Genomic DNA, 22,401 nt, shown 5'->3' with positions numbered 1-22,401 from the left:
GTAGTCCTTGGCTTTGTTAACCGAGAGGGTGGCCTGAGTCCAGTTGGTGGCTCCGTCGGAGTCCGTTACCGTCAAGCTGGTGAGTCAGAACAGCGCCAGGTCAGACAGCAAAAGGATCAGCACCTTGAAGCTGAACAGCACCAGAACTTGGGCCGGTACCTGAAGGTGTAGTTTCCGGGCACCAGGCTGGTGAGGGTGAGGATGGGGGTGTCAGCGGAGACCTTCTCCTCTCTCAGAGGACCCTTCACCTCCTCCCAGTGCCACGCCACCACCTTATCATCATCGGTGCTCTCTGGAGGAACACAGGAGCGTCAGCACACAGGTTCTGTGTCTCTAGACGGGCTTAACGTTTTGGGTCGAGACTCACGGCTGCCATCAATCACTGTAGAGCTCGTCGGCAAGGAGATCTCCTGGAACTTTGGGGAAACCACGGCAACCGGGGGTTTGTTTACTCGCGGTTCTGTCAGGTAGAAAACAAGGCAGTAAGCTGCTCACTGAGCAGTCCCAGAACCACCAACCCGTTTGGACCGATATGGACGTGTAATGAGGGTTGCACCAGCGGGAGGGATCAGGGGTTAGAATGTTCCGTTGTTGGTTCTTTTTAAAACAGGAAAGGTTTCTCTTCACTAGGGTTGTCACGGTAACCGGTGTAGCGGTAAACCCCGGTAAAAAAGTTAATAATAACCGTCTTGTTTTTAAAAACTATATTATCTCGGTGGATTACCGTGGCTGCGGTGTAGGCGCGGTGACCCTTACCAGCCACCGTATCATCGGCTGAAGTTGCCGGCGGCACATGCGCACTTTGTTGTTTACAACCAAAACTTTCTTGAAGCTAAAGCTGAAATAATGGCAGGAGGAGGAGACGGCAGCGCTCAGGACATTTATTATCCCTCAAAGAAGACAAAGTGGGAAGTACGGCATCTTTTGGATATGTGAAGAATGCCGAGGGACAGCTGATAGAAGACGGCTATCCTGTTTGCAGCACGTGCAGAAAAAGTGTCTGTGAAAGGCAGCAACGCTTCAAATCTCATGACACATCTGATGACCATCACCCACAACTCTACAGTCAACGCAAGGCAAGCTAACGTTAGCGTTTTAGCTAAAATGCGTGATCCGAGGATTTGGGTTGAGGGAGAATGCAACGAGTCGCTATATAAAGCAGCCGCAGCGCCGCTACCTGCATATAAACCGTGTCGTGGATATTCGTTTTTAAAAAGAAACCCGGCTACGTGTGGACTAGGCCTTAATCTACGAAGTCCTGGTGCCGTGAAGTCCACCCGACTTCTGACAGTCCGGATCTGCTGGGGTCTCCACCAGGGTCTGTAGACACAGCAGATCGTGTCTGATGCTGTTTTATTAATAATCAGCTCTCTAGTTTATAGCAGCCAACAAAGTATTTTACACCCAGATTTCACAGATGTCACCCTGTCCTGCCTCTCGTCTCCCAATCGCCCGAGGTCCCAGCTCCACCTGTACTTAAACCCCGTTAGTCCATTTTGTCTGGTTGGCTCATCGTTTCATTTTCCTGCGTGTTCCCGATTAAAATCCCTGTTTTAATGTTCCTGCCTCCTCCTGCACCCGCGTGTGGATCTCACCTCCGTTTCACTCACCAGCACGCCTGACACAAAGATTCTGAGAAACATCTAGCTTACATCACACCTCATTACTCATATCTAGTCATGTATAACCATTAGTTTAGACAAGAATGAAGTTCCTTTAACTAAATACCGACTGAGTTAATACGAAGTGTGTTTGTGGTCCCTGAACACGTAAAAGTAACTAGAATCTTCTGGTTAAACGTCAAAGACCAACCAGGCTGATATTTCATATTTATATGGGATCATCACATCTTATTGGTCATAATTAATTTGCAGTCGTCACGCTATGACGCTGTGACGTGTGACGCTGTGACGTGTGACGCTGTGACGTGCGACGCTGTGACGCTGTGACGTGTGACGCTGTGACGTGTGACGCTGTGACGTGTGACGCTGTGACGTGTGACGCTGTGACGTGCGACGCTGTGACGTGTGACGCTGTGACGTGTGACGCTGTGACGTGCGACGCTGTGACGTGCGACGCTGTGACGTGTGACGCTGTGACGTGTGACGCTGTGACGTGTGACGCTGTGACGTGCGACGCTGTGACGCTGTGACGTGCGACGCTGTGACGTGCGACGCTGTGACGTGCGACGCTGTGACGTGTGACGCTGTGACGTGTGACGCTGTGACGTGTGACGCTGTGACGCTGTGACGTGTGACGTGTGACGCTATGACGTGTGACGCTGTGACGTGTGACGCTGTGACGTGTGACGCTGTGACGTGTGACGCTGTGACGTGTGACGCTATGACGTGTGACGCTACGCCGGTTCTGTCTTCAGCTTTTGGAGGAAGATGAATGAAGCGGTTACGACTTGTGTCACATTCCACCCGTCAGAGAGAACCTGCAAGAACATCTGCTGCAGAAGCTGGAGAACATTTCCGTCTGATTTAAATAGAACAGTTCAGCAGACTGTGTGTGTGTGTGTGTGTGTGTGTGTGTGTGTGTGTGTGTGTGTGTGTGTGTGTTAGATGACGCTCCTGATCTGTCAAACAGGATCACGACGATTGATGGAACCATCAATTTTCCAACATCAGTGATGTCATCGCTCCCACAACCATCACCACGTCTCTCACACACACACACACACACACACACACACACACACACACACACACACACACACACACACACACACACACACACACACACACACACACACACACACACACAGTCTCACCTGGTCTGACCGTGACGTTGACGTAGCCCTCCCCGTGCGCCCCCTCCCCATCCACCATCACCCCGAACTCGTACAGGCCCACTGTCAGCTGATCCGTGGAACACACAAACACAGGAAGTGAGCCGACCTGCCGCTCCTCCCATGGATAAACAGGAAGTGGAACCTGAACGTCACACCTTGCTGAGTTTCAGAGTCTTGCTCTTCTTGCCCTCCATTTCACCACCGTAATCTCTGGGATGAGTCAGAAGCTGCCAGTCGAAGGCGTAGTTGGACCCTGCAGAACAGACCCAAACACTGACCAGGACCAGAACCAGGACCAGCAGACACCTGAACCAGTGTCCACAGCCTGTCAGTGTGTTTTACCTGTAGGGGGTGGAGGGACCACGTAGGCGATGAGCTCCACCTCATTATGGGGCAGCGTCACCTCCACACTCTCCCCTGCCGACACCACCAGCTCCCGAACTGCTGGGATGAAACCAGAACCAGAACCCATCAGAAGAAAGTCCTGTTGGAGGTGCTGTGTCTGAAAATTCCTGTGTCCTTCTGTGTTCTACACGGTTCTAAAGAACAGCTAACCGCCGGTCTGGTCTAATTGCTGGTTCAGTCTAACTGCTGGTCTGGTCTAACTGCTGGTTCAGCCTAACCGCCGGTCTGGTCTAACTGCTGGTTCAGTCTAACCGCTGGTTCAGTCTAACAGCTGGTTCAGTCTAACCGCTGGTTCGGTCTAACCGCCGGTCTGGTCTAACCACTGGTTCGGTCTAACTGCTGGTCTGGTCTAACCGCTGGTTCAGTCTAACCGCCGGTCTGGTCTAACCGCTGGTTCGGTCTAACCGCCGGTCTGGTCTAACCACTGGTTCGGTCTAACCGCCGGTCTGGTCTAACCACTGGTTCGGTCTAACTGCTGGTCTGGTCTAACCGCTGGTTCAGTCTAACAGCTGGTTCAGTCTAACCGCCGGTCTGGTCTAACCGCTGGTTCGGTCTAACCGCCGGTCTGGTCTAACCACTGGTTCGGTCTAACCGCCGGTCTGGTCTAACTGCTGGTTCAGCCTAACCGCCGGTCTGGTCTAACTGCTGGTTCAGTCTAACCGCTGGTTCAGTCTAACCGCTGGTTCGGTCTAACCGCCGGTCTGGTCTAACCGCTGGTTCGGTCTAACCGCCGGTCTGGTCTAACCGCTGGTTCGGTCTAACCGCCGGTCTGGTCTAACCACTGGTTCGGTCTAACCGCCGATCTGGTCTAACCACTGGTTCGGTCTAACCGCCGGTCTGGTCTAACCGCTGGTTCGGTCTAACCGCCGGTCTGGTCTAACCGCTGGTTCGGTCTAACCGCCGGTCTGGTCTAACCACTGGTTCGGTCTAACCGCCGGTCTGGTCTAACCGCTGGTTCAGTCTAACCGCTGGTTCAGTCTAACCGCCGGTCTGGTCTAACCGCTGGTTCAGTCTAACCGCCGGTCTGGTCTAACCGCTGGTTCGGTCTAACCGCCGGTCTGGTCTAACAGCTGGTTCAGTCTAACCGCCGGTCTGGTCTAACCGCTGGTTCGGTCTAACCGCCGGTCTGGTCTAACCGCTGGTTCGGTCTAACCGCCGGTCTGGTCTAACTGCTGGTTCAGCCTAACCGCCGGTCTGGTCTAACCGCTGGTTCGGTCTAACCGCCGGTCTGGTCTAACCGCTGGTTCGGTCTAACCGCCGGTCTGGTCTAACCACTGGTTCGGTCTAACCGCCGGTCTGGTCTAACCACTGGTTCGGTCTAACCGCCGGTCTGGTCTAACCGCTGGTTCGGTCTAACCGCCGGTCTGGTCTAACCGCTGGTTCGGTCTAACCGCCGGTCTGGTCTAACCACTGGTTCGGTCTAACCGCCGGTCTGGTCTAACCGCTGGTTCAGTCTAACCGCTGGTTCAGTCTAACCGCCGGTCTGGTCTAACCGCTGGTTCAGTCTAACCGCTGGTTCGGTCTAACCGCCGGTCTGGTCTAACCGCTGGTTCGGTCTAACCGCCGGTCTGGTCTAACCGCTGGTTCGGTCTAACCGCCGGTCTGGTCTAACCACTGGTTCGGTCTAACCGCCGGTCTGGTCTAACCGCTGGTTCGGTCTAACCGCTGGTCTGGTCTAACCGCTGGTTCGGTCTAACCGCCGGTCTGGTCTAACCGCTGGTTCGGTCTAATTGCTGGTCTGGTCTAACCGCTGGTTCGGTCTAACCACCGGTCTGGTCTAACCGCTGGTTCGGTCTAATTGCTGGTGTGGTCTAACCGCTGGTTCGGTCTAACCGCCGGTCTGGTCTAACCGCTGGTTCGGTCTAACCGCCGGTCTGGTCTAACCGCTGGTTCGGTCTAACCGCCGGTCTGGTCTAACCGCTGGTTCGGTCTAATTGCTGGTCTGGTCTAACCGCTGGTTCGGTCTAACCACCGGTCTGGTCTAACCGCTGGTTCGGTCTAATTGCTGGTGTGGTCTAACCGCTGGTTCGGTCTAACCGCCGGCCTGGTCTAACCACTGGTTCGGTCTAACCGCCGGTCTGGTCTAACCGCTGGTTCGGTCTAACCGCCGGTCTGGTCTAAAAACTGGTCCAGCCTAAACTCTAATGAGCTCAGAAGTAAAGTGCCCTTTAAGGACGGAGTTGCTTGGTTCCGGTTTCAGGTGTTGACACACACTCAGGAGAACTGATAACACCAGTTTTTCCGGCTCAGCGCGTCTCGTCACATTCCTGCTGATCACACAGCCGTGGCTGGGAAAACAACAGCTGAGCTTCTGCAGAAGGCAAAGGTCAACTGCAGGTTCAACAGAAGGACAGAGTCATGTGACCTGCCCACATCACTTACAAGTCTGGGTCGGAGACGTGATGATGGTTGTGGGAGTGATGACATCACTGATGTTGGAAAATTGATTGATGGTTCCATCAATTGTGGAGTTCTGGTGTGACAGATCAGGAGCTTCATCTAAACTGGTGTTTGCTGACGGGTCGACGTCCTCCTGGGTTGCCTGGAGCAGACTGATGGTACTGGGAGTAGTGGGAAGCAGTTCCTGTACACAGTTTGAGAACTCAAACATCAGCAGGACAATAAGCACATCCGTCTTTCAAAATAAAAGCACAAGAACCTCAGACGAGTTGCCTCACTACTTTCACAAACTGTTATGTTTCAAATGAAGTAGAAATCACCACAAACTGAAGATGTGCCGTTACCGTGGAGCTGAGGCTTCCTGTGTGCGACGCCCAGCGAGGTCTTCTGCGCTTCATCCTGACGGGACCCTTTGGGTTGAAATACAATTCCAAAACACTTCTGATTAACAACCGAAGCAACAACCGGGAGCTGCGTTTCCTGGAGGAGGCCAACCTTGGACAGCAGCTGCAGGAGGCCCAGTGACTCCTCGTGAGGTTGCGGGAGGGAGGAGATGGAGCAGCCCTCCTTCCTGGAACAAGTGAGGAGCACACAGTGTCCCCCGAGGCTCCACACAGCTCCGCAGCTCGCCTCCAGGCAGCATGACTCCCAGCACGTGGCACCACCTCGGCCAGATGCCAGCGGGTACCAGCCCAGACCCACGGTGCTGCTCCAGTGGATCCCCAGAACCCCGCCGGTGACCCGGCACAGACCAGCGGACACACCTGAACCGAGGGAGAGAGGGCCGATGTAGAAGCGGTTGTTCATTGTGGATCTTCTACTGGTGTTCTCGAAGGACCTGAAGTCCGGTTCCTCTGGTACCAGAACCGTTTCACATAGTGATGCTAATGGAAACTGGTCCAGCTGGACCGGTTCAGCCCAGCCCAGGTGTGTGGGTGAAAAGCAAGTTGTATTGTAAAGTGCCTTGGGGGGTCGTAGAACTCTAGAAGGCCCTATGTAAATACAGCCCATTTACTGTTAGCAGTTCTGCACTGGCTGGCTTACCTGTGGGCGGAGCCAAGAGCCAGAGGTAAATCAGTGGTAGGAAGAGCAGGTGAGGTAGCCTCCAGGTAAGCAGCTTATCTTGTGCAATGGACATTTTCTACCAGGACTCGGGATCTGCTGGGAGGACCGGGGAATGTAAGGTGCTTCCATTCAGAGGAAAACAGATTCAAATAACACAAACACACCTGTCCAGGTGAGGAAAGGTAAGATGAATGGGCGGAGTTAAGTTGGCAGCGAGGTTCTGTGTGGCGAGGGGTGAAGACGAGTCAACACCAGGACTCTGCTGACACAATCCAACATGGCCGTCTCTGGACGCTCCGACGAGATGCTGCAGAGGACAAACGAGTCATTAAGTCAGAACCTGACCCGGTTCAGTGCGGGCTGAACTGGTCCAACACACCCACTGCCTAATGATTGGCCGGCTCAAATACACACCGAGATTCTACAGACCTCAGTTAAAAGGTCAAAGGTCATGGGAGTTCAGGTCAGGCTGAACAAACATCATACTTTTCCCACAATGCACTGCAGCGCAATCAGCTGATCCCAGTTGGTCTCATCAGGATGAACACCAGAACATCATCCAGAACTCAGCAGAGCCCGGAGATGGTAAATGGACCCACCAATGGTTCTGCTGGAGCAGCACCGTTACTCGCAGAGCCCTGTCACTAGAACCCAGGAGAACCTGGATCACACTGAGCCCAGCTCAGCAGGAGGAGACGTGAACAGCTCTGGAATGGGAAGGACGAGATTCCAGCAGAGAAGTTTAGGATTAGAGAAACACTCCGTGTGTTTACATCCAAGGCAGTTACGTATGTCAGAAGATCTAATAAACGAATGAAGTGTAGTACACTCCACTACAGTAGGGGGCGACGTCCTCCTGTTAGCCTACCACCATATTCCTGGCTAGGCTCACGGAGAATCGATGATGCGAGCAACATCCAGTGAGATACCAGAAGTAGCATTCCCATTGGTTTGAACGTTTTAATGTAACTCAACCTTTATCTCTAAAGCGCCTTTCAGGCACCGGGAGACACCAGAGCGCTGTACAGACATGTACCAGTAACAGCGGGATCAGGATTAATCAAGAATAAAAACAGCAACAAACTGCACTAATAAAAGAAAATACAAGCCGACTAACGGCCACGGTAAAGGCCAGATCACACAAAAAGTATTTCGCTTGAACTCAAAAACACCTCATCTCTAGAAGGAACAGCCGAGTGTCTCGGCTCATCTCTAGAAGGAACAGCCGAGTATATCGCCTCATCTCTAGAAGGAACAGCTGGGTAAATCGCCTCATCTCTAGAAGGAACAGCTGAGTATATCGCCTCATCTCTAGAAGGAACAGCCGAGTATATTGGCTCATCTCTAGAAGGAACAGCCGAGTATATCGCCTCATCTCTAGAAGGAACAGCTGGGTAAATTGCCTCATCTCTAGAAGGAACAGCTGAGTGTATCGCCTCATCTCTAGGAGGAACAGCTGGGTGAATCGCCTCATCTCTAAAAGGAACAGCTGAGTATATCGCCTCATCTCTAGAAGGAACAGCTGAGTATATCGCCTCATCTCTAGAAGGAACAGCTGGGTAAATCGCCTCATCTCTAGAAGGAACAGCCGAGTATATCGCCTCATCTCTAGAAGGAACAGCCGAGTATATCGGCTCATCTCTAGAAGGAACAGCCGAGTATATCGGCTCATCTCTAGAAGGAACAGCCGAGTATATCGCCTCATCTCTAGAAGGAACAGCCGAGTATATCGCCTCATCTCTAGAAGGAACAGCTGGGTAAATTGCCTCATCTCTAGAAGGAACAGCTGGGTATATCGCCTCATCTCTAGAAGGAACAGCCGAGTATATCGCCTCATCTCTAGAAGGAACAGCTGGGTAAATCACCTCATCTCTAGAAGGAACAGCTGGGTATGTCGCCTCATCTCGAGAAGGAACAGCAGAGTATATTGCCTCATCTCTAGAAGGAACAGCTGGGTATATCGCCTCATCTCTAGAAGGAACAGCCGGGTATATCGCCTCATCTCTAGAAGGAACAGCCAAGTATATCGCCTCATCTCTAGAAGGAACAGCTGAGTATATCGCCTCATCTCTAGAAGGAACAGCTGAGTATATTGCCTCATCTCTAGAAGGAACAGCCGGGTATATCGCCTCATCTCTAGAAGGAACAGCTGAGTATATCGCCTCATCTCTAGAAGGATCAGCTGGGTGTCTCGGCTCATCTCTAGAAGGAACAGCTGAGTATATCGCCTCATCTCTAGAAGGAACAGCCGAGTATATCGCCTCATCTCTAGAAGGAACAGCTGGGTAAATCACCTCATCTCTAGAAGGAACAGCTGGGTATGTCGCCTCATCTCGAGAAGGAACAGCAGAGTATATTGCCTCATCTCTAGAAGGAACAGCTGGGTATATCGCCTCATCTCTAGAAGGAACAGCCGAGTATATCGCCTCATCTCTAGAAGGAACAGCTGGGTAAATCACCTCATCTCTAGAAGGAACAGCTGGGTATATCGCCTCATCTCTAGAAGGAACAGCTGGGTATATCGCCTCATCTCTAGAAGGAACAGCTGGGTAAATCACCTCATCTCTAGAAGGAACAGCTGGGTATATCGCCTCATCTCTAGAAGGAACAGCTGGGTAAATTGCCTCATCTCTAGAAGGAACAGCTGGGTATATCGCCTCATCTCTAGAAGGAACAGCCGAGTATATCGCCTCATCTCTAGAAGGAACAGCTGGGTAAATCACCTCATCTCTAGAAGGAACAGCTGGGTATGTCGCCTCATCTCGAGAAGGAACAGCAGAGTATATTGCCTCATCTCTAGAAGGAACAGCTGGGTATATCGCCTCATCTCTAGAAGGAACAGCTGGGTAAATCACCTCATCTCTAGAAGGAACAGCTGGGTATGTCGCCTCATCTCGAGAAGGAACAGCAGAGTATATTGCCTCATCTCTAGAAGGAACAGCTGGGTATATCGCCTCATCTCTAGAAGGAACAGCCGGGTATATCGCCTCATCTCTAGAAGGAACAGCTGGGTAAATCACCTCATCTCTAGAAGGAACAGCTGGGTATATCGCCTCATCTCTAGAAGGAACAGCTGGGTATATCGCCTCATCTCTAGAAGGAACAGCTGGGTAAATCACCTCATCTCTAGAAGGAACAGCTGGGTAAATTGCCTCATCTCTAGAAGGAACAGCTGGGTATATCGCCTCATCTCTAGAAGGAACAGCCGAGTATATCGCCTCATCTCTAGAAGGAACAGCTGGGTAAATCACCTCATCTCTAGAAGGAACAGCTGGGTATGTCGCCTCATCTCGAGAAGGAACAGCAGAGTATATTGCCTCATCTCTAGAAGGAACAGCTGGGTATATCGCCTCATCTCTAGAAGGAACAGCTGGGTAAATCACCTCATCTCTAGAAGGAACAGCTGGGTATGTCGCCTCATCTCGAGAAGGAACAGCAGAGTATATTGCCTCATCTCTAGAAGGAACAGCTGGGTATATCGCCTCATCTCTAGAAGGAACAGCCGGGTATATCGCCTCATCTCTAGAAGGAACAGCTGGGTAAATCACCTCATCTCTAGAAGGAACAGCTGGGTGTCTCGGCTCATCTCTAGAAGGAACAGCTGAGTATATCGCCTCATCTCTAGAAGGAACAGCTGAGTATATTGCCTCATCTCTAGAAGGAACAGCCGGGTATATCGCCTCATCTCTAGAAGGAACAGCCGAGTATATCGCCTCATCTCTAGAAGGAACAGCCGAGTATATCGCCTCATCTCTAGAAGGAACAGCTGAGTATATCGCCTCATCTCTAGAAGGAACAGCCGAGTATATCGGCTCATCTCTAGAAGGAACAGCCGAGTATATCGCCTCATCTCTAGAAGGAACAGCTGAGTATATCGCCTCATCTCTAGAAGGAACAGCTGAGTATATTGCCTCATCTCTAGAAGGAACAGCCGGGTATATCGCCTCATCTCTAGAAGGAACAGCTGAGTATATCGCCTCATCTCTAGAAGGATCAGCTGGGTGTCTCGGCTCATCTCTAGAAGGAACAGCTGAGTATATCGCCGCATCTCTAGAAGGAACAGCTGGGTGTCTCGGCTCATCTCTAGAAGGAACAGCTGGGTGTCTCGGCTCATCTCTAGAAGGAACAGCTGGGTATATCGCCTCATCTCTAGAAGGAACAGCTGAGTACAGGTGCTGGCCAGTAAATTAGAATATCATCAAAAGGTTGAAAATATTTCAGTAATTCCATTCAAAACGTGAAACTTGTACATTATATTCATGCAATGCACACAGACCAATGTATTTCCGATGTTTATTACGTTTAATTTTGATATTTATAGGTGACAACCAATGAAAACATCAAATCTGGTATCTCAGAAAATTGGAATATTCTAAAGGCCAATGAAAAAATGTTTGTTTCTCTAATGTTGGCCAACTGAAAAGAATGAACATGAAAAGAATGTGCATGTATAGCACTCAATACTTAGTCGGGGCTCCTTTTGCCTCAATAACTGCAGTAATGCGGCGTGGCATGGACTCGATCAGTCTGTGGCACTGCTCAGGTGTTATGAGAGCCCAGGTTGCTCTGTTAGTCGTCTTCAGCTCCTCTGCATTGTTGGGTCTAGCGTATTGCATCCTCCGCTTCACAATACCCCATAGATTTTCTATGGGGTTAAGGTCAGGCGAGTTTGCTGGCCAATCAAGGACAGGGATACCATAGTCCTTGAACCAGGTGCTGGTGGTTTTGGCACTGTGTGCAGGTGCCAAGTCCTGTTGAAAGGTGAAGTCTGCATCCCCATAAAGTTGGTCAGCAGCAGGAAGCATGAAGTGCTCTAAAACTTCCTGGTAGACGGCTGCATTGACCCTGGACCTCAGGAAACAGAGTGGGCCAACACCGGCAGATGACATGGCACCCCACACCATCACTGACGGTGGAAACTTTACACTGGACCTCATGCAACGTGGATTCTGTGCTTCTCCGCTCTTCCTCCAGACTCTGGGTCCTTGATTTCCAAAGGAAATGCAGAACTTGCTTTCATCAGAAAACATAACTTTGGACCACTCAGCATCAGTCCAGTCCTTTTTGTCCTTGGCCCAGGCGAGACGCTTCTTGCGCTGTTTCTTGTTCAAGAGTGGCTTGACACACGGAATGCGACACCTGAATCCCATGTCTTTCATGAGTCTCCTCGTGGTGGTTCTTGAAGCACTGACTCCAGCTGCAGTCCACTCTTTGTGGATCTCCCCCACATTTTTTAATGGGTTTGTCGTCACAATTCTCTGCAGGGTGCGGTTATCCCTAGAGCTTGTACACTTTTTTCTACCACATTTTTTCCGTCCCTTCGCCTGTCTGTTAATGTGCTTGGACACAGAGCTCTGCGAACAGCCAGCTTCTTTAGCAATCACCTTTTGTGTCTTGCCCTCCTTGTGCAAGGTGTCAATGATTGTCTTTTGGACAGCTGTTAAGTCAGAAGTCTTCCCCATGATTGTGGTGCCTTCAAAACAAGACTGAGGGACCTTTTAAAGGCCTTTGCAGGTGTTTTGAGTAAATCAGCTGATTAGAGTGGCAGCAGGTGTCTTCTATATTCAGCCTTTTCAGAATATTCTAATTTTTTGAGATACCAAATTTGGAGTTTTCATTAGTTGTCACTTATGAATATCAAATTTAAATGTAATGAACATTGGAAATACATTGGTCTGTGTGCATTGCATGAATATAATGTACAAGTTTCACGTTTTGAATGGAATTACTGAAATATTTTCAACCTTTTGATGATATTCTAATTTACTGGCCAGCACCTGTATGTCGCCTCATCTCTAGAAGGAACAGCCGAGTATATCGGCTCATCTCTAGAAGGAACAGCTGGGTGTCTCGGCTCATCTCTAGAAGGAACAGCCGAGTATATCGCCTCATCTCTAGAAGGAACAGCTGGGTGTCTCGGCTCATCTCTAGAAGGAACAGCTGAGTATATCGCCTCATCTCTAGAAGGATCAGCTGGGTGTCTCGGCTCATCTCTAGAAGGAACAGCTGGGTGTCTCGGCTCATCTCTAGAAGGAACAGCTGGGTGTCTCGGCTCATCTCTAGAAGGAACAGCTGGGTGTCTCGGCTCATCTCTAGAAGGAACAGCTGGGTATATCGCCTCATCTCTAGAAGGAACAGCTGGGTGTCTCGGCTCATCTCTAGAAGGAACAGCTGGGTGTCTCGGCTCATCTCTAGAAGGAACAGCTGGGTGTCTCCGCTCATCTCTAGAAGGAACAGCTGGGTGTCTCGGCTCATCTCTAGAAGGAACAGCTGGGTGTCTCCGCTCATCTCTAGAAGGAACAGCTGGGTGTCTCGGCTCATCTCTAGAAGGAACAGCTGGGTGTCTCGGCTCATCTCTAGAAGGAACAGCTGAGTATAAAAACCAAAATAAAGAGCTGAGTCCAGACAGGATCGGTAACGAGGAGGATTACAACCCAATCCATGGTGGATTTATGTTTTCAGACAAAATGGTGGTTAGTGCACACGCACCTGACGTGCGTGTGAAGATCAGTCAGGATACACTAGCAGAGCTATCAGAGGAGATAACTGGAAGCCGACGTAGCTATCCGAACTAATTCGAGCCGGACTCGACCGGTCCGGGACAGAATGGTCTGGGACACGCGCACCTCCGGAGGTTGATGTGTTTCACCTGTTTAATCCAGGATTATCCGCGGTGACGCTCCGTCAGAACAGCTGACGACATCTCTGGGTCACCCACGCGCTCGGAAGACTCACCCCGGAGAGGTCACGGGCCCAGGCCTGGTCGGCGTCTCCTCTTTTTAGTGAAATAGGTCAGTGTTGTTCCCGGAGGACAGCTGATAAATGCCTGAGCGTTGTGGTTAAGACCGGAGCTATGGAACTGCTTCCGGTGGCTGGATTTTCAAGATAAAGTGCATGGACATAAGCAATCAGTTCAGTTCGCTCCTTCAAAATAAAGCTCGGTTTGGGTTACTTCAACAGAAAACGAACTTTGACTTCCGTTCAACTTGTCCCTTGTTTTATGCATACGCCTGTGAACTTACACATTATGTTGTTTCAATCTCGAAATATATTAACCCCAAAGCTAAAAAACTACAATTATCTGTGAAAAAATGAAAATCCTTCAACCAAATTGCCCCATTGGCTTTTTCGTTTCTCCTCCTAGCGTTTTTATGTATTTATTTATTTAGATTTTGTATATGTATTTTTTGCTATTCTTATCTTGTTGTTGTTGACTATGTTCTACCTTGATGTTTACAAGAAGTACACGGTATCCAAGAATTGTTCTCTGAATTGTACAAAATATGTTTTTTTAATATGTTCAAAATAAAGATTCAATCAATCAATCAAACTGTAAATAATATGGATTGTACGAATCTTTCAATAAAGGGAAAAAAACAACTTTGACTTCCGTTCTGCGTCACCGACCGACTGGTTCGTCACCCTGACGTCCGTACGCGGCGGCCATCTTACTTCGGTCAGCTGCCCTCCTCTAACACTGGTGTTTAGTGGTGCATGCACTATTTAAACAACTCTAACTTTCTCAATTTTCAACAGATTTTTATACGGTTTGATTTTTTAGAAACATTAGAGACGTGGCTATGAAATATTTCAGTTTTAGCAGGAAACTCCCCTTATTTCACTCCACTTTCCAGCCGTTTTCCCCATCCTGTCAATTCCCATACTTACCGTTTTAATGTCAACAAGATCTGCTTCTGATGAACTAGCTGTAGTTTGTAAATTGAGGTCAACTTATAAAAATAAGTTTTAAGATACCTTATAGCTTACCAAATCAACTTATAAATAAAAACTCTAATACCGGATTTCATTTACAGAAAATAGTAAAACAAACAAAAAATAAAAACACACAGAAGCTTGAAACAAAATTTAAAGTTACAACACCCAGTCCAAAAAAAAAAACAACTCTAGAACCTCAATGACTGAGAAAATATTTTATAAAAAGACAAATGAAGAGAATATATTTTATTTACTTTGACTTTAACATTTGCAAGTAATATGAACCTAATATGTACTTGCTTTGGCAAGTTATTATTATAATTTATATTTATTTCCACTTTCAGCCTGAAACCCATTTAAAATGAAAGTTTGAGAAGAGAAAACTGGGATCACTGTGAGTTAAAGGGCTAAATAAACACTTCAAAAACTAAAGAGTAAATGAATGACAGACTGACAGTTATGAAAAACGTGTTTATTACAGATTATACATGTTTGTGATTATAAAAATAACAGATCTAAGACAAAGCACATTGTGATTTCCTACTGACCGTTGAAAAGGACAGCTTTTGTGAGCTTCTGTCTCACGCTGTCACGCTGAAAGCTGAGAGTTGCTAATCTGGCAGTGTGGTGCATCCTCAGCTTAAAGAACAGGGAGACAATAGATGTCAACAGTGGATGGGAGTGAGACTCAATTCTGTACAGTGTCTCACTGATGTGCTCTCCGAGCAAAAAGACATCCTCTGACCCGATCCTCTTGCGCACATTGTAGACGACCTCCAGTGGTTTGATGGACTGTGGTCGTCTGCCCACTAATGCCTGGCAAATTGCCCACTCTGCTGCTCTGATGACCCTCACAGTACCTTCAGATGGGACCACAAGACCCCGTTGTTCTTGAAAGTCAGCAAATGGTAGCTGTGGTCATCACAGGCAGATGCAGCATCCATCACCAGGCTGGCACGGCAGACATCACAGGACAGCTTGGTCATGGCTCGCCGCACAACAAACCCTGAGATTACAGTTACCAATGTAACTGGACAGTGAGGTTGCCTTTATACTTTACATAGGCCTATAGAACAACATGGTGTCAGGTGAGAAATCAGACAAGAACTATAGTTTGACCACCTAAAGGCAAACAAGTAATCATGATGAGTAAGTGTGGCATTTATTCACTGTATTTATTTATCAGGGGGATTTGATTAGCCAGCAGTGTTATGGTCTACGTTCTGCGTCTCCCTCATGTGTCTCCTTGTGTTCTCCATCCCTCTCTAGGTTCCCATTTATATGTCTCCTTGGGTTCCTCATGTGTCTCCTTGTCTGCGTTCCCCCCTCAGGTGCCTCCTTGTGGTCCCCAGCCCACTCCAGGTCGGCCCTAATCACCCCTCTGTAGTTTTTGATAGGTTCAGCTATTTATTTTATTAGTCTCCCTTAGTGCGTGTTTCCTTCCCCACTTGTTAATTAGTCTCCCTCACTCCTCAGGTCATTAGTTATTTATCTTTGGCTCACCGGTGCCCTTAGTCTTTTTGGTTTATTTATTTAGAGATTCATAGGTTAGGGTTTATCCCCTCTGCTTGGTTTTCCTTCCCATTTAGGTAATTGATTTCACCAGTCTCCCCTCAGTTCTCTCTCCCCTCAGTTCTCTCTCCCCTCAGGTCTCTCACCCCTCAGTTCTCTCTCCCCTCAGTTCTCTCTCCCCTCAGGTCTCTCTCCCCTCAGTTCTCTCTCCCCTCAGTTCTCTCTCCCCTCAGGTCTCTCTCCCCTCAGTTCTCTCTCCCCTCAGGTCTCTCACCCCTCAGTTCTCTCTCCCCTCAGTTCTCTCTCCCCTCAGTTCTCTCTCCCCTCAGTTCTCTCTCCCCTCAGTTCTCTCTCCCCTCAGGTCTCTCTCCCCTCAGGTCTCTCTCCCCTCAGGTCTCTCTCCCTCAGGTCTCTCTCCCCTCAGGTCTCTCACCCCTCAGTTCTCTCTCCCCTCAGTTCTCTCTCCCCTCAGGTCTCTCTCCCCTCAGGTCTCTTGTCTCCCAATCACCCAGTCCCTGTGTATATAACCTGTCTGTGTCTCAGTGTTTTATCGGTCCATTGTTTGTGTCAGCGTTGTCTCACCCCCCCCCCCCCCCCCTCCCTCTTGGTCTCTTGGATTTCATACTAGGATTTTTGGATTTTGGTTTTGGCTTCCTGCCCTATTGGATTAACTTTTTGGATAATCACTCCTAATAAAGGATTTTCTATGCTTATTCCAACTCCTGCCTCGTGTCTCCCTGGTTCTGCATCTTGGGTCCTAGCCTCCCCGCTACTCGCAACGTGACAAGCAGTTTTTCAAAAGACTACAAACATCTTTGGTGTTTTTCTTCTGACCGCTTTTTTAGGTTCTTTTTGAAACACGGGGAAGGTTTTTTACCTTGCTGACAGTTTTGATCGTGACGCCACTGAGCGTCAGCTCTGGGGAAGATCGCAGACACTTCTTAGGGCAACTTCCCACTGCCTCCTTCTTTCTCCATCTTTGGGAAATCTTAAACAAGTGACAAAATGTAGGCAGCTTTATAAATCATTGTAAATAGTTTACAGCCTTTTCCTTTAACATGAACATAAGACAAACAAGTTAAACAAAAGGTGTCAAGACAGAACCATGCAATGATTGATTAACCAAGAAATCTTGAATTCAAGCAATTAAACTTTTTAAAATCACAGTTAGCTGACAGATCTTAAACTTTGCCATTTCTTCTTCCTGGCACTCGCAGAGTACAGGCGCTTCTCTTCTTGCTCCCTTATCTTTTTTCCCAAGGCTCTTGTCCTGTCTGCCCACAGAGCACTTCTCTGCATTTCTTCTGAAAAACCCTATTTTTAACCATGGATTTGATAAATTGGTCATTCAATGCGATCGATAAGATTTTTTCAACAATGAGAACGGAGCAGGGGGCTCCCACATGTCCACAGGGGACACACCCGGCGGGATATATGCTGGATTCCTGGAAGGAATGGAAGATCGTATGCCTCTCCCAGCTGTCCATCGAGGATGTCAAAGACGTGTGGATATTCGGCCTGATGATCACTGGATTTCTCCTGATTGGAGTGGGAGGATATCTGGTTTTCTGGAAATTTGGGAAGACGGGAGCGATTGGAGGGCGACCCGCACCCACGGAAAGCACCGTCCGTGTGGAGACCTCACAGACTGGGACGTTACTCGAGGTGAATCATAAGCTGGACAATGTTCTAGCTGCGATACCGGTATTAGTGCGCAAAATGGATGTCATCTCGGAGAGGGTCACCAGACGGTATGGACAGGTTTAAAACCCAAATTGGCTTCACTGGAGGACTGGAATGATCAGTTTAAAGACTGAAGGCAGAGAGGAAAATTATCTCAGCCTGACCCAAACAAAGTCTTGTTATCCGAATCTGACGCCCTGGTAGCCTTGAGAGGCTAGCAACAAACCCCCACGAAGGAATGCAGACAGATGCTGTGAACACCCTGGTGGGAGAGTAAAGGTTGGTGTATGCTTGACGCGTCCGCGAGGTCCGCACGGAGAAATTGCGTCATTTTAACAACCACGCCCCTCCACCGCGCCTCCGCACGGCCAAAAATGTCCACAACGCGCACGTAGGAAATTTTCTAACCACGCGGACGGTCGGACGCGGAAAAACATGGCGGACCGGCAAGAACTAGTATGGCAGAGGTTCGTAAAGACAGACATTTGTATGATTCAGCTCTCAGAGATCACCGTGATCAACATGTTGTTAATAATTCTTGGAGAGAAATAGCTCGCACTGTCGGAAAAGACGAGGATGCTGTTAAAAATGCTGGAATGCCATGTTGTAAACAGTAATTTCTACTTCTACTATGATATAGTGTTGGATGCATGCCATAGAGCTCCATGCTGCCCCCTACAGTTTGGGAGAATATTAGCTCACCGCAGAGACGAGCCGCATGAACCATAAACGCTGCGAGTTGTGAAGCGCGTTCCATCCGCGAGCCGCATCACCGCGCGGAAAGTGAATGTGTCAAGCATAAACCAAGCTTCTAGTTCACTAGGCTAGAGGACTGCCAGTTTGCTGTTAAATGAAATAGCCAATCGTAGTAGAGCCTTTCTAGCCAATCAGAGACGAGAAAGGCGGGATCTTCCTTGGACATCCTATAATTCCAAATGACGCTTCCCAGAAGAACGGGACCTTCCTTGGGCATCCTACGATTTCAAATTCCGCCTCCGGGAGTTTGTGGCAAGTCTGCCAGGGCACGTTGTTGTCAAATCCGTCCTCATATCGTGTTTGAATCGATGATGAGCTAACCGCTAGTAGTTATTCACTGTTAGCTAACCGCTAGTAGTTATTCACCGTTAGCTAACCGCTAGTAGTTATTCACTGTTAGCTAACCGCTAGTAGTTATTCACTGTTAGCTAACCGCTAGTAGTTATTCACTGTTAGCTAACCGCTAGTAGTTATTCACTGGTAGCTAACCGCTAGTAGTTATTCACTGTTAGCTAACCGCTAGTAGTTATTCACTGGTAGCTAACCGCTAGTAGTTATTCACTGTTAGCTAACCGCTAGTAGTTATTCACTGTTAGCTAACCGCTAGTAGTTATTCACTGTTAGCTAACCGCTAGTAGTTATTCACTGTTAGCTAACCGCTAGTAGTTAACCACTGTTAGCTAACCGCTACTGGTAGCTAACTTCTCGTGGTGAGCTGGTCCAAGGGGGACCATCATGGCTAACCCAGCTCTTCCTGAGAGGAGCAGCAAGCTTGATGATGCATGGGGAGAAGCTTTACCTGAAGCCCAGAGACAGGTGTTGGACAGGTGTTTGCACGCGCTCACGCACGCACAAACCGACAGTCACACGTTAGCTGCTCTGCTGCTGGTGAGTCTAATCAGATCATCTCTGGGAGACGGCTCTGTTCCGGTCTAACAGTCCTGATCCTGTTCTAGATCACCCGTGTGTGTCCCGCCCGCCAGCTGGATCAGCCCACCCTGCGAAGGATCCTGGAAGCGGTGGGCTTGAGCCTCCCTGCCCGGCTCCTGGTGACCTCCGTCCGGGGAGGTGTGTGTGCAGGACTACCCCACCAGCAGATGCTCTCTCTGGGTACCGCTCTTCTGGCCTCTCTAAGCTTAGATCCACACATGGCCTCTCATCACCAGCTCCTCAGCACTGTCCCCCTCCTTCTGGACATCATCTCTAAAGGTCTGGACCAGAACCAGCAGACCCGACCTGGGCACAGTCCAGTGGTTTCAGACCTGTCAGAGGGTAGCAGGCCTGCCAGTGATGCAGACAGATGGTCTCATCTTCAGGGAACCTCCCTTCTGGAAGAACCCATAGCTGCAGACTGCTACCAGGTTCTGACAGCTGTGTGTGCCTTGCCCAAGGGCTCTGAGCAGCTCCTGAGCAGGGGAGCCATCCCTGCTCTTTGTCGGGCGGTGGAACAGAACCAGACCCTCAGCTACCAGAAAGGCCTCACCTTGCTGGGGTGCCTTCTTTCAGGTAAAACCAAGGACAGAGCATGGAGCAGACATCCAGCAGAACTTCTGTCTCTGCTAACCAGACTCTCCACGGACTTCTGCCGGGCCCCGGACCCGACTCGACTGGGGATGTGTGCCCAGCTGGTGCAGTTCCTGCCCCCAGCAGGGGTGGTGTCAGGTAGTGAGGCGTTGAGGGGGGCAGTGAGCCAGGTGTGGGCTGCACTGAGACCCACACTGCAGGCTAAGTTAACACCAAGACTGATTGGACTGGTTCTGGTGCTCAGTGCCTGTTTACTGGACTTGTGTGGTTGGGAGCTGGCAGGACCACCCAAGTTCTGCTGCCTGTTGGTGAACCGGGCCTGTGTGGAAGTCAGGATGGGATTAGAAGAACCACCTGGGACGGATGTGAGCTCAGAACTGCAGCACACGCTCACAGGTAGTCTGTTTTTCTCACTGGTTCTGATTTGGGTTCTGCTGCCGAGACAAACCGTCCAGGTTAGCTCTCAGAGCTAACCGCTACCAGCGGAGCTCCACCAGGAACCTTCATCATCTAGCCCTAAGCCCATCATCATCACTAACCGGAGTTTACTCCTCACAGGATGTTACCGGATCATGGAGGCTGCCATGGAGCAGGCCTGCACGGGTGGAGCTGCTCCTCCTCTTCGCTCCTCTTCCTCGCCGTCCCTCAGCCTGCAGCAGAGCCGGCAGGTCCTCGGGGTTCTCGAGGAGGCCTTCTCCGCCGTGATGTTCTACCTGCAGCAGGTGAGAGTGGTGGAGGTTCTGGAATCGGTGTGTGCTCTGGGTTCTGTGCTTTCACCTGTATGATGTCCTACTGAGCGCGCTCAGACAGCATCACCTGTAGCCTGTTTCCTCAGGTGGATCCCGGTCGCTATGACGATCCGTTCGTGTTTGCCACCTTTCGCTCGTTGTGCTCGTGGCTGGCAGAAGAGACTTCCTGTCTGAAGGAGGAGGTGACCAGACTGTTACCGTTCCTGATTAGCTACTCACGGCGCCACCTGCAGGCTGGGAGCTTGGAACAGGGACTCTCTGATTGGATGGCCATGGTGTTTGTGAGTGAGGGGGGCGGGGCGTGGACTGGCGGCGAGGCTCTGAGGTAAACACCGACTTGTGTGTGACATCAACAACTCCCTGAGTGATGTTGACAGCAGGCTCCACCCCCTTTGCAGGTATCTTCTCCCAGCTCTGTGCCACCTGTCCGCTGAGGAAGGTCCCAGGCAGGTGCTGCTGACCCTAGACGCTCCGGCGCTGCTTGTGGACTTCCTGCTGCAGACCTGGACCTCCTTAAAGGGGCGGAGTGACAGGGCGTCCTCCAGAGACCCGAGCAGAGAGACGGCGTGCTCCGCCCTCCTGAATTTTACCGTCACTGAGCCGGAGACCGTCAGGTAGTCACGATGAGCCTGTAGCGTGTTTGTGATGCTGACGTCATGTGACCAACCGTCTGCCCTCTGGTCTGCAGGAAGGATCCGTGTTACAGAGCCCTGGAAGTTCATCTGAGCGAAGCTCTTCCTGTTCTGGTGAATAAACCCCACCTCCTGGTCTTAGGGGCCAATTATGTCACTTTAGGACTGATGATTGGCAGGCTGAAGTCTCCTCCTTCAGGTCAGAACGGGTCTCCACCTGTCCCTGTAGAACGCCACGTGTGTCTGAAAGGTTCTGACCCGTCTGATTGTCTTCAGGCTCAGTGGAGGCGGATCAGAAACGGTTCTTCACTGCAGCTTTGCGGTTTCTTCGTGGAGCCCTTGAGTCCGGTTCTGGTTCTGGTTCTGGCGTGGTTCAGGTGAGCGTGAGCTGGAAGGACAGCTGGGACGAAGCTGCAGAGCTCTGGCGCTTGTCTCTTCAGGTTCTGGGAGGCTGTGTTCGGACCTGGCCGTGGGTCGTAGGGCTGATCCGGGAGGAAGGCTGGCTCCAGCACACCGTCAGCATGCTGGCCCGATGCAGCGGTCTGCCCGACCAGAACACACAGGTGGTTCTGGAGGAGGTGCTGTGTGCCGTGGTGGAGCGGTGCTCCGTCTGTCAGCAGGAGATCAGCGATGTGATGAGGAGAGAGCAGGGAGGAGCTCTGAGCAGGATGAGGAGTCTGAAGGAGCTGGTTAGACTGAAGTGAAGTTGGGACACAGAACCGGGCCGCTGGGGTTCTGCTGTGGGTCTGATGAAACCTGCTTCATTCTAACGGATGACTCCACCGCTGCTCCTCCCTCCATCCAGCAGGAAGCTCACTCATTCACAGATGGGGGAGGGTGTGGAGCCTCACTCATTCACAACGACAAACACCTGCGGACACTCGGTCCAAAACAGAACATTTGTATAAAACCGAACAATAAAAACATTTAAAACGTGAGTGAATCCCGTTCCTCTGCTTTGTGGTTGTCCCACCAGCAGGTGGCGCCAGAGCGCCGGCCCGACCAGCCCTTCATGCGGACTGGTGAGGTTCTCACAGCGCAGTTTTGTGTCTGTGGAGCACAAAAGCGCTCAAAGTTCAGTACATTAGACATGAAATAAAGAACTACATGAAGAAGTACTAGACAGTCGTGTAATCTGGCAAGGAAAGGGTGAAATAACAGA

General features: G+C 50.1%; 3 protein-coding genes across 7 annotated transcripts in view; 1 reads left to right on the top strand and 2 right to left on the bottom strand.

The window, feature by feature from the left end:
- kiaa0319l (KIAA0319-like ortholog) overlaps positions 1-19,265 on the bottom strand; it is a 28,569-nt gene extending 9,304 nt beyond the window's left edge. Inside the window, exons 1-12 of one of the 5 annotated variants that reach the window (XM_070547339.1) lie at positions 19,134-19,265; positions 6,832-6,974; positions 6,647-6,760; positions 6,098-6,366; positions 5,947-6,012; positions 5,585-5,786; positions 3,140-3,241; positions 2,953-3,050; positions 2,777-2,864; positions 368-460; positions 160-292; positions 1-76 (exon numbers count right to left, since the gene is read on the bottom strand). The exon at positions 1-76 is cut by the window's left edge and continues 30 nt beyond it. In XM_070547339.1, coding sequence (XP_070403440.1) covers positions 1-76; positions 160-292; positions 368-460; positions 2,777-2,864; positions 2,953-3,050; positions 3,140-3,241; positions 5,585-5,786; positions 5,947-6,012; positions 6,098-6,366; positions 6,647-6,740 — 1,221 coding nt within the window. In that variant the 5' untranslated portion in view covers positions 6,741-6,760; positions 6,832-6,974; positions 19,134-19,265. Of the gene's footprint in view, positions 77-159; positions 293-367; positions 461-2,776; positions 2,865-2,952; positions 3,051-3,139; positions 3,242-5,584; positions 5,787-5,946; positions 6,013-6,097; positions 6,367-6,646; positions 6,764-6,831; positions 6,975-13,316; positions 13,532-19,133 lie in introns of those variants that run through there. The other 4 variants (XM_054736466.1, XM_054736465.2, XM_054736464.2 and 1 more) reach the window with 4 other exon arrangements.
- LOC129157168 (internalin J) lies at positions 12,325-13,291 on the bottom strand. The gene is made up of 2 exons (XM_054736469.2): positions 13,157-13,291; positions 12,325-13,036 (listed from the first exon to the last, which is right to left on the bottom strand). The coding sequence occupies exon 2, from the start codon at positions 13,019-13,021 to the stop codon at positions 12,431-12,433; it is 591 nt and encodes a 196-aa protein (XP_054592444.1). The 5' UTR covers positions 13,022-13,036; positions 13,157-13,291; the 3' UTR covers positions 12,325-12,430.
- Positions 18,834-22,177, top strand: ncdn (neurochondrin). The gene is made up of 7 exons (XM_070547340.1): positions 18,834-19,222; positions 19,291-20,254; positions 20,417-20,580; positions 20,694-20,932; positions 21,006-21,221; positions 21,296-21,438; positions 21,516-22,177. The coding sequence occupies exons 1-7, from the start codon at positions 19,070-19,072 to the stop codon at positions 21,941-21,943; spliced, it is 2,307 nt and encodes a 768-aa protein (XP_070403441.1). The 5' UTR covers positions 18,834-19,069; the 3' UTR covers positions 21,944-22,177.
- Positions 22,178-22,401: the final 224 nt, after the last annotated feature.

This window comes from Nothobranchius furzeri, chromosome 19 (genome assembly GCF_043380555.1).
Source record: "Nothobranchius furzeri strain GRZ-AD chromosome 19, NfurGRZ-RIMD1, whole genome shotgun sequence".
Lineage (NCBI taxonomy): Eukaryota > Metazoa > Chordata > Actinopteri > Cyprinodontiformes > Nothobranchiidae > Nothobranchius > Nothobranchius furzeri.
Note: the sequence above shows the minus strand (reverse complement) of the source record. Positions and strands in the feature narration are given on the sequence as shown.

Coding starts and splice junctions, on each gene's coding strand:
- LOC129157168 (XM_054736469.2), bottom strand. CDS start 13,021: ATGAGCCGAGACACCCAGCTGTTCCTTCTAGAGATGAGCCGAGACACC.
- ncdn (XM_070547340.1), top strand. CDS start 19,070: ATGGCTAACCCAGCTCTTCCTGAGAGGAGCAGCAAGCTTGATGATGCA. Junction 20,933..21,005: donor ACTGGCGGCGAGGCTCTGAG/GTAAACACCGAC, acceptor CCCCCTTTGCAG/GTATCTTCTCCCAGCTCTGT. Junction 21,222..21,295: donor ACTGAGCCGGAGACCGTCAG/GTAGTCACGATG, acceptor TCTGGTCTGCAG/GAAGGATCCGTGTTACAGAG.